The sequence below is a fragment of the Macaca thibetana genome, chromosome 9 (assembly GCF_024542745.1).
Source record: "Macaca thibetana thibetana isolate TM-01 chromosome 9, ASM2454274v1, whole genome shotgun sequence".
NCBI lineage: Eukaryota > Metazoa > Chordata > Mammalia > Primates > Cercopithecidae > Macaca > Macaca thibetana.
In genome coordinates, this window is record NC_065586.1 from 18,201,509 (window position 1) to 18,213,014 (window position 11,506).

Here is an 11,506-nt window from a genome sequence, read left to right on the forward strand (position 1 = left end):
GATTATTGGATTCAAATTGCCTTGCCCCCTGGATTTTAAGCTCCTTGAAGGCAAGGACCTTAGTTGTTTTACTTGTCGTCATCCTACTGGTGCCCAGCAGAGACACGCGCTTGGTGAGCAGCCCTCAGTTGATATTGTTGGCCGGATGGATGAATAGAGACAGTTGGTCCTTTTTTTTGTTTTTACTGAAATTAGCAAAAGAGTTTTCGGTCAACTTAAGGACACTAGGCTCTTCATGGTTGCAGACGTACTATGAAGGGAGAGTCTAATGAGGATATGAGCACGTGTCTGTCGGAGGAGGGACCCTTCTTTCCTGAAATCACAGCCACAGAAAAGCCAGAAACACTTCAGCAGAGTCAACTCTGACACAAAACCTTCAGTTCTGCCACAGAAGGCTTCTTTAGGTCTTTCATTTCCTATTATCAAAGAGTTCTCTTCTTGGAGGAAGCACTTCATCTGATGTTTAACTTTGACTGTGTTCTTGCCACTCCTAACTAATAGTAACGTGGACAGTGAATAGTAAAGAAACAGTAATCCTCATACTTTCAAATGACTCTCCAGGAATAAATCCTTTGGATTAAAAAATATGTATCTGCCATCAATATTATCTACATTTATCTTTGATTATTTTTAATTTGTTGACTTTAGTCATTGAGCCTCTTTGTATCACTTTTCAATATTTTGCTTTTAAGATATCTCATATTATAACAAAACAGCTAATTTAGCAGTTCATTAGGTTTGTAATTTAGCTACATGAGCCAAGCAAGTAGTTTTTATTGACTTTATTTGATTATTTAGTAAATGAACAGTTATCACAGACAAGTATACAAGCTCAAAACCTTTCAATTTCTTGCCGAAGTTGAACTATTGACCAGGTTATTTTCAGACTCAACAGTCTGAAATTTTTTTTCTACTTCCTAATAAAACTACAGATATTTTCACATTTAAAAGTTTCAATAATTCTGTATGTACTGCCAGTTCAATTCTAAACTCTTTTCTGCATCTAAACTCTTTTGATGGGACCCAGGTAGTCCTAGCCTGAGATCCTGATTTTCCTCTCCACTCTTGCCTTTTCTTATTCCCCTCTTCCACTCCCCCTCCTCCTCCACAGGCTTGGATCTGTGAATTCATCATTCATTCCAGAAGCACTTTGAGGTGCTTTTAAAATACATGTTTAGGCCAGGTGTGGTGGCTCAGGCCTCTAATCCCAGCACTTTGAGAGGCCAAGGTGGGTGGATTGCATGAGCTCAGGAATTCAAGACCAGCCTGGGCAACATGGCAAAACCCCATTTCTACAAAAAATACAAAAATTAGCTGGGCATGTTGGCACACGTCTGTAGTCCCAACTACTACTTGGGAGGCTGAGGTGGGAGGATCACCGTGAGCTTAGGAGGTTGAGGCTACAGTGAGCTAAGATTGCACCAATGCGCTCCAGCCTGGGTGACAGAGACCCTGTCTCAAAAATTAATAATAATAATAGCAATAATAGTACAAGTTTAGGATCTATAATTGAAATGAGAGCAAAAGTGCCAATATAGGAGTTATGTCTCTTTCTTGGTGCAGTCCAAATGTAAGCACTATTGGGCCAATATTGCAGCTCCCCTGTCCTAGGGATTTGGGTCTGTCTTGTCGCTCTATTCTCCTGAATGTGCAGCTTTCTTCTCATTATAAATGGCTGTCCCAGCTCTCAGCAATGACACATGACTTGGGTATTGGCACATGCCATTTCTGCATCTGCCCATTGACCAGAATCTAGTCCTGTGGCCATCCATGTTGCAAGAGAAGCTGGGACATTAGTCTTAGCCCAGCAGCCAATGTCTATTTCTATTACTGTAAATGAAGTAAAGAATGGGTCAGGAGGGGACAACTATGAATCTTTGTGATACCTACTATGTTTCAGTCACTGTACTAAGTGCTAGGGATATAGAGATAGGTAAAGACTGAATCTGGGGTAGAACTGAGTTTGGAATGAGGACTTGGGGTAGATCCCTGTTGTCTGAAGATACCCTTCTTCATATACACTATAGAAACGCAATTTGTTCTGTGTATAGTCTGTACGTAATTTTCTGTGTTTTTGCATTTTCTGCCCATTGCCTGGGATTCTGTCTCCGCCCACTTTCCACTGAACGCAATTCTATCCATTCTGCAAGGCTAGCCCGTGTCCTCATCTTTGTGAAGTCTCTGTTGTTCCTTCCAGGGATGGTTAGGAGTTGTTTCCTTGGTGTTCCCTTTGCTCTTAAATACTGTGTTCTCTTTCCTCTGTTTTTTTGAGACAGAGTCTCCCTCTGTCACCCAGGCTGGAGTGCAGTGGCGTGATCTCGGCTCACTGCAACCTTTGCCTCTCAGGTTCAAGTGATTCTCCTTCCTCAGCCTCCTGAGTAGCTGGGATTACAGGCATGCACCACCATGCCCAGCAGATTTTTGTATTTTTAGTAGAGACGAGGTTTCGTCATGTTGGTCAGGCTGGTCTCAAACTTCTGACCTCAGGCGATCTGCCCACCTGGGCCTCCCAAAGTGCTGGGATTATAGGCGTGAGCCACCGCACCCAGCCTCCTCAGTTGTTATAAGTGCCTAGAGGAATACATGGATTGTATTTTATTCATTTCATATCCCCAGCACCTTAGCACAGCACTGAGCAAACAGAAGGTGCTCTATAAATGTTTGCCGAATCAAATTAGTTAGTGCTTGGAATCCTTTTGTGGATTCTTGAATGACAAGGTGGGTGGAATCTCTAATGAACGGGGGAATCTCTCTTATATTGTATATAAAAATATCATAGTTAATAAAAAGTTAAGTGAATTCCAAATCAAATTCAGAATCATAGAAGGGATAGATCATTTCCCCAGTGTTTTCATCGTATTCTAACTTTAAGCCGAATTTTTATTCTTTATTCAGTTATTCTAGTAAAAGTGTGGTGATGGAGGTGATGAAGGGGTCTTAAGAAAAAACTTGAGGCATGGTGGCTCACTCCTGTAATCCCAGCACTTTGGGAGGCTGAGGCGGGCAGATCACAAGGTCTAGAGTTCGAGACCAGCCTGCCTACCGTGGTGAAACCCCATCTCTACTAAAAATATAAAAAATTAGCCAGGCTGGTAGCGGGCACCTGTAATCCCAGCTACTCGGGAGCCTGAGGCAGGAGAATCACTTGAACCTGGGAAGCGGAGGTTGCAGTGAGCCGAGATCCCACCACTGCACTCCAGCCTGGGCGACAAGAGCGAAACTCTGTGTCAAAAACAAAAAAAAAAAGAAAGGAAAAAAAAAAGAAAAAACTTGAATTTGAATTATGTGTTCTTTTATATTACTTAGTGTTCTTCTCACTAAAGTTTCTTTAAAAAATCAAATTGAAATCCTACCTACTAGAAATATATCATGTATGGTTCAGAAAATGGTGAGGGATTTTTTTTTTCCAGGATTTACTTCAAGAGCCAATTTGCAGTGTAATTCAGAAATTTTGTTTTACTCTAGGTTTCTGATTTAATCACTAAAGTGTCCTTATTGTCTATCTATAGACTATCTGTTATTTTCCTTTTGGACCTTCAAATCCACAAAGGATTGACTGGTATATGATAAGACCATAGAATTTTCACAGACTATGTAGATTGTATAAGTTACAGGGTTTAAATTATGCTATTGCTTATATTACTGATAAACAGAACATGGAATCATTTTGGGACCTGGTTTATCAGTTAAATAAGGAGATTAAGGCAGAATTTTTTTTCAGCTCTATCAACCTCTTAGACTATTAATAACAATATAAAACTGTTGCTTTAAATCATAGATTTTAAGGCCAGGCATGGTGTCTCACACTTGTAATCCTAGCACTTCAGGAGGCTGGAGCAGGAGAATGGTCTGAAGCCAGGAGTTTGAGACCAGTCTGGGCAACAAAGTGAGACCCCTGTCTCTATAAAAAATTTTTAAAAATTAGGCTGGGCACTATGGCTTACACCTGTAATCTCAACGCTTTGGGAGGCCAAGATGGGCAGATCACTTGAGTCTAAGAGTTCAAGACCAGCCTGGCCAACTGGCCAACATGGTGAAACTCCATCTGTACCAAAAAAAAAAAAAAGACAAAAAGTAGCCAGCCATGGTGGTGCACACCTACAGTCCCAGCTACTCAGGAGGCTGAGGCACGAGAATTGCTTGAACCCTGGAGGTGGAGGTTGCAGTGAGCTGAGGTTGTGCTACTGCACTCCAGTCTGGGTGACAGAGTGAGACTCTGTCTCCAAAAAAAAAAAAAAAAAAAAAACCAAAAAACAAAAATCTAACCAGTTTGGTGGCATGCACCTACAACCCTAGCTACTTGGGAGTCTGAGGTGGGAGGATTGCCTGAGCAAGGCAATCAAGAGTTCGAGGCTGCAGCGAGCCATGATTGTACCACTGCACTTCGGCTTGGGCAGTAGAGTGAGACCCTATCTCAAAACAGCCTTGAGAAAATACTGGTAAATTGTTGAGAATTAATTGTCTTTTATTTTTCCAGGAACCTAAAGAACGTAGTGGTGGTTAATCTGTGACATGAAATCATTAACATACCTTCTTAGGTCTCAGCAGAATATGGAATGACTTGGGCATGGGGGCAAATTTGGATCAATATCTATGACACACTAAAGTGTTTTATGAATCATTGCATATTAGAATGGCTGATATCATACAAATGAACAGCTGAATCTCCACATGTCTTAATGATTCATCTTTTTATATGTGACATGCACAAGGTCTTTAGGGAGAATATTAGGATCAACTCAGCCCCTGAAAACTGGGTCTTTAGGGAAAGAGCTAAATAATAGCTTACAAAGAATATTGACTTGGGAGCTCTCACACTTGGAAGGCAGCCTTATGTAGTTTATTATATCTAAATCATAGGTGGTATGTGATCTAATGAATTAATGAGGTCTGAGTCGGATCAAATTCGCCTTCCAGAGTTACGTTTATTTAACATGCTTTAACCCAGAAAATGAATATCTGTCAGTGAGCACCAAACAGCCGTGCGCCGCAGTGCTTGAGCGAGTCAGGTCCTGAGGCCACTCTGGCTATCCTCCTTACAATTCATGTGAAATACCTACTGCAGGACAAAGCATCTGATGGTTTGGAGGATGTTTCTGTAGTCCTAGGAATCCACAGTGAATTCGAGTCTAGACTCAGTCATTTTTCAGGGTCAGGGGAGGAGGGAGAAGTAGCAAATCAGATATGCCCAAAACGTTACAGAGGTAACAGTGAATCCAGGATGCTGCTGTCAGCCTGTGCATTGTGAAGAAGGCAATCATAGCTGAGCAGCCGCGGAAGCAGGAGCAGCAGCGTGCTAAGAAGCAGTCACATAAACAGCAGCAGGAGTAGGCCTCCTCCTTTTTAAAAGCAGAATACTGCAGGGTCGTGAAATGCAAGATTCTCAGATGTTTGAAAATCTCCCGAGTTGAGAATGGCTACTGTAAAAGCGTCACCAAGAAACTCTGATGATCTGGACAGTCCTAACTCTGTGTTAGCAATACTTACTTCTGGAAAATTAATGCTACTTCTTGTAGATTTTTGCAAATAGGAAACCCCCTTGAAGAAGATCTCAAATTACGCCCCCCACCCCCCAAAAAAAGACAAAACAGGGGAGAACAAAGTTTTGGCATGCCTGCAGGAACGGTGGCTTTTTTAGAAACTACCTAGGAGGCAGAAGCTAAGCGATTTGCTCATGCCTCTTACCTGGGAGTAGAAGGTGGGAAGAAATGGACCGAGGCTGTGACGAGAAGACAAGGCACAGTGCAGCTTGGTGAAGCCACACGCTGACTGCGTTCTGCCCCCTCTTCATGCAGTGCTGCGGGCTGGTGCATCGCCGGCGAGTACGGGTGTCCTATGTAAGTTTCTATTGCTGTAGAATTGCAGCTGGGAGCTGAAAATACTGTTCGTGTCTGTCTGGTGCATGTTGCCTCTTTCAGCTGTTTTTATTCCCTGTGCTGAACCAACCAGACAGTCGATCATCTCGTACCATGAGTTTTCAAGGAATCTGAGGTATAGGAGATTCTGACATATTTATTTTTTCCCAGAGATGTTTTTATCTATCTTTTGTGCCTTGTGACTTTGATAAGGTTGGAAATAACTTGCACAGGGATTGGTTTGAGAAGTCCATTGTCTCAGAGATCTGTCTCATTCAAACCAGTTGATACTCTCTTTTACCTACAGTAGTCCTGTTTTCATATTTGAATGATGGGATGGTGGGGGGCAGAAATACCACGGAGTTTGACAAATTATAGATAGGCACAGATGCTAACACTAAATCCTATTTTGAGCAGCTTCAGAAAAATAGTAGATAATAATCACTGGATGGATGACACAGCTGTTGCAACAGCTTTATCATCCTGTGACTCTTTCACTGAAATAGCCCTTATTTCATGGCCCTGCTGTGTTTTGCAAAATGGCTGTCTGAGTATTAAATTCTACAAGGCAGGCTCACACAAATATTGAAGTATCACTACTTAACTTGATTGGATGCTAATTGAAATATGCTGTGCCGTACACTAGCCGACCAGCTCCGAGCAAGCGCTGGCTTGATTTTCATACTCCTTTTGCGTGCAGCTACTCTATTTTCAGGGAGGGATGCAAAAGGGAACAGGAGGTTTATGCAGGCTGGGCAAACTGCAGTGCTGAATTGCTTAACACTGGTTTGACATTCCTGACTGCAAAACAAATAGAAAATTGACAAAGCAAGCTAATCAATACTTAAAGTGTTGAAGGTAAAGAAACCTGTGACCTTGGAAAATTGGCCACAGAAAGAGATATATGTGAGACTTATAGGACAAACAAGGTCAAAATCTGATATGATCTCAATAATAAAGTTGGAAACGGTGAGGGGGCGGGGTGGGAGGGCAGGGAAGAGATAACTATACTGTCGAATCTTAAAGAGAGTGATCAATTCGATTAAATAAGTAAAAGCCTGAAAAACCCCTTTCATTTAAAGGTTTTTATAATTGTTACATATTTGGTGCCATTTGTCTTTTGAATGCAACAGTTGACATATCAGAAATCAATGGAGTAGTGAGGTAGCCAGCCAAGATTTCTAAAGACGACATCTGCAGGGATAGATGGTTTTCATCCAATCAAAAAATTAATTGCTTTTTTAATAAGATTTGGGAATAAGTGTTACAAACTTTTTAGAGTATAAGATTAGCCGCCTAAAGAAAACCGTAAGTTAAAAACAAAAAAAAAATTTTAATTTAAAAATCCATAGTTACGAGAATAATGAAGAGTGAGAATTTCTTAGCTTTCTGTGTTTCTGTTTATTCTCGTACAATAAATTAGAAGAAATCCATGGTTATGTGTGCCTATTGAATACAGAAATTCTCAAATAAGGCCTCCAACAAAGCAACAAATTTTTACCCTACTTATTTTAGTTCTTCTTCTTACATCGAACGTGTAAATAAATAGAAAGAAGAGACAGCATAATCTGGATTTTTGAAGTCTTGATTGAAAGATACAGAGACTTGGTTCATCTGCTCATTCTCAAATATTTTTACCCTGTATTTTGAATACAGTACCACAATATGTAGAGCACGAATGTATTTTAAAGGTAAAAGACATGCATAACCTTGGTCACTAGAAATACATTTTCCTGTACTTTAGAGCGTTTCTCTCTTGGGAAGCCTTACCTCTAACCCACGTGCTGCTGTTCTAACCTCTCTTCTTTGACACTTTATGGATTGCAGTTTTCTTTACAGATGGCCAACCCGGAGTGGAAGATAGGTTAAATCTGAAACCTATTTTTTTCCTTGGAGGAAAAGAACCCACTGTGCATCTATCTGTGATGGAGACTTTAGATTTGTCTGCAAAGCAGATGAGTCTAGAGGCTGCTCATGGAATACAAAGGGTAGCCAGAACCCTATGGGGTGCTAGTGGTTAGGACCTCACCACACTGGTTGGGCTGTCCTGGTGTCCTTTCTCAAATCTGTTGTCAATTTCAGGGAATCACAATTCTGATAATACTGGAACCAAATGCCAATATGTATATACATACATGTATGCATGTATCTGTTAGATCTAATTATATAGAGAATATATTTTAGATACAATATAAATCAATTGACAAATTTGCATCTGTGTGTGTATCTTAATCTTTCACTAGTTCTTATACTTTTTCTTTTTAGTATGACAGCTTTCTTAAGAATTCCTCCTACTCAAACATTGTCTCTCAGAAAGAATATGAAAGTTATGTGGGTTTCAAAGAAAGTTATATGCATATGCCATAGTTCTTTATTTCTAGGTTTTTACCTTTCTAAGCTGTTGCTTTTATTAGGTTCCCTCCCCTCACTTGTTCAACGTTACCTTCAGGTTCAAAACTTCTCTGAGCACTGGGCTCGCAGAAGTAGGCTGTAGGCTGTAGCCCTGTCTTGCTCTTTAAAACTCAATGCATAAGGCTTTTATTCTTGACATTATTATTGATGTTCAATATCTAGTCTTCATTCTTTTGTTTACTCCTAACCATCATTCTTTTAGAACTCAGCCTCACAGCTCAGAGGTAATTCCTGTGTTTACCTAAACTGTCTTGCTATTTCTTTAAGGACATGAAAATCTGTGAGCTGAATAAATACTCTTAAATTTAAAAGGATATATAAACATGGTAAACTCTGTGTGCATTTCTGTGAAACACTTCCGAAGTATTGACATTTGCAGGCTTTGGAGAGCAGAGATACTAACTCTTTTTGGTAAGCTTTTTGAAAAAATGTTTTAATTTTTGTGGGTACATAATAGGTGTATATATTTATGGGGTACATAAGATGTTTGGATACAGGTATGCAACACGTAATAATCCCATCATGGAAAAATGCGTATCCATCCCGTCAAGCGTTTATCCTTTGTGTTACAAACAATCCAATTATATCCTTTTAGTAATTTTAAAATGTATTATTACTGAAGTATAACATACATGCAGAAAAGTAGGTGCAGAAATTGTAAGTGTTGAGCTTGAAGAATGTTCTCAAAGTGAACACGCCTGTGCAACCAATGCTCAAATCGAGAAACCAAGCATTGTGAGTGACCTTCTCCTCCCTTCCGGTTCCAGCTGTCTCCCACCTCCCCCAGGGTACCCACTAAACAGACTGCTAACATGGTGGATTGGTTTTTCCTGTTTCTGAATTTTATTCAAACGAACTCAAACAGCATGTACTCTCCTCTCATCCAGCTTGTGTTGCTCACTATTGTATCATATGTATCATGATGTTAAGCCACGTGGCTGCACATAGTTGAACCTGCAGTTTCTCGTGCTCATGGCTATACAGTATTCCATTGTGTGGCTCTATGACGACTTAGTGTTCCATGCTACTGTTGATGGGCATTTGGGTAGTCTCCAGTTTGGGGCTATCATAAATAGTGCTGTTATAAACAGTTGGGACATGCCATATTGTGAATGTTTATGTATGCATTTCTTTTGGATGCGAATCAAGGAATGAAATTGCCAAGTCATAGGGTACGGTATAAATACATTGTTCTCAAGTAGATGCTGGTCAGCAGCTTTCTGAAACCAGTTGATACTCTCAGTTGATCTGAAACATCGGATCAATGTTCACTCCCACCTGCGTGCCTCCCCCCTACACCTAGTATTGTCATTTGCATTTTAGCCTGTCTGGTATGTCAGAGTATCCCATTATGGCTTTGCTGTGCATTTCCCTGATAACTAATGAAGTCAAGCGTGTTTTCATATATTTATTGATCATTTGGCTATCTTCTTTTTTTGTGTGTGTGAGATGGAGTCTCACTCTGTCGCCAGGCTGAAGTGTAGTGGCGCAATCTCCGCTCACTGCAACCTCCACCTCCCGAGTTCAAGCAATTCTCCTGCCTCAGCCTCCTGAGTAGCTGGGACTACAAGTGCCCATCAACACGCCCAGCTAATTTTTGTATTTTTAGTAGAGACGGGGTTTCGCCATATTGGCCAGGCTGGTCTTGAACTCCTGAACTTGTGATCCGCCCACCTCAGCTTCCCAAAGTGCTGGGATTATAGGAATGAGTCACCACACCTGCCCATTTAGCTATCTTCTTTTGTGAAGTACCTGTTCCAGTATCTTGCTTCTTTTTGTCTTAGGTTATCTGTCTTTTGAGGCATTATCCTTCAGAAAAGAACTGGCAAGGAGAAAAGCATCTAGTAATTAGCATAACAAAATCATTAAAGACAAATGTTATAGACAGAGATATATACAAATGGAATCAGACTTAGCCTGGGTTTGAATTTTGAAATAATCATTTACTTACCATGTGATAGTGGGGTTCTTTTCTTTCTTTGAGCCTCAGTTTTCTCATCCATATAATCAGGATAATAGTACAATTTCAAAAGTTTATTGTGAGAGCTAAGATGAAATAATGTTTGTGTGCACTTACTTCTGGCCTGATATGTAGTCATTTTTCAAAAATGAGTAGTTACTGTGACAGGAGATCATGAAGCAGGGGAATTTGCTGTCTACTTGGTTGCTGCCTGTGTTAGTTGCTAACTACTAATAGTCTTGAAAAGCTTTAATAAATGACTAGATGCTGGAAGGTAACGTAGTCCACATGTCACTAATCTCTTATAAGATCCACACTTTCCATAGGGTGTGATCACCTTTGAGCTTTTAGAGCATTTAAATGTCACCAAGTGACTTTGCATTTGTATATATACCATAACTTAAGCTTCGGTACTCTAGTTAAATTCTGATTGTTACAATTACCCAGTGCACATTCACGTAGTCCTTCAAAGTTTACAAAATACTTTTATGCCCACTATTTCATTTGACATTAAAGCAATCATTAGGGATAGGCAAAGGAAGTGATGATATCTTCATTTTATGGATAAGAAATTTTCACATCAGGGAAATAAACTGTACTGTCAAAGGCCACAGAGTCTGAGGATGGTCAAACTGAGATTCAAGCTGAAATTGACTCTTATTCCATGTATAGTGCTTTGTTCATCTTGTTTGGAATGTCTTTCCAAGTTTAAATAATGGGATTATAATTAAATTTAATTAACATGAAAATGTTGTAGTGCTTTTGATATAAAAATCAATTATCACCGGGCTAGAGAAGTGCTGAAGTGCCAGTTCACAGAGATTTCTGGTTAGCAGAATATAGGTAGTATACTTTTTTTTTTTTAATTGTGGTTTTTCACTCACAATTCATACTTTTCACAAGTGATCAGAATTGTCCCACCAGTTAAAATAAGCATGAGCAGGCTGGGCACGGTGGCCCACGCCTGTAATCCCAGCACTTTGGGAGGCCAAGATGAGCAGATAACTTGAGGTCAGGAGTTCAGGATCAGCCTGGACAACAGGGTGAAACCTCATCTCTACTAAAAATACAAAAACTTAGCCGTGTGTGGTGGTGCACACCTGTAATCCCAGCTACTTGGGAGGCTGAGGTGGGAGAATCACTGGAACCCCAGAGGTGGAGGCTGCAGTGAACCAAGATCGTGCCACTGCTCTCCAGCCTGGGAGACAGAGCAAGACTCCATCTCTAAATAAATAAATAAAATAAGTATGAGCTATACACTTATATATGCCTTGGGAAA

The 11,506-nt window shown here is 40.3% G+C and overlaps 1 protein-coding gene across 8 annotated transcripts in view; it reads left to right on the top strand.

The window, feature by feature from the left end:
• CACNB2 (calcium voltage-gated channel auxiliary subunit beta 2) overlaps positions 1 to 11,506 on the top strand; it is a 404,413-nt gene that overhangs the window by 114,034 nt on the left and 278,873 nt on the right. Inside the window, exon 1 of one of the 8 annotated variants that reach the window (XM_050804657.1) lies at positions 689 to 5,837. The exons of 6 other annotated variants lie outside the window; for them this stretch is intronic. In XM_050804657.1, coding sequence (XP_050660614.1) covers positions 5,790 to 5,837 — 48 coding nt within the window. In that variant the 5' untranslated portion in view covers positions 689 to 5,789. Of the gene's footprint in view, positions 1 to 688; positions 5,838 to 11,506 lie in introns of those variants that run through there. One more of the 8 variants, XM_050804654.1, reaches the window with a different exon arrangement.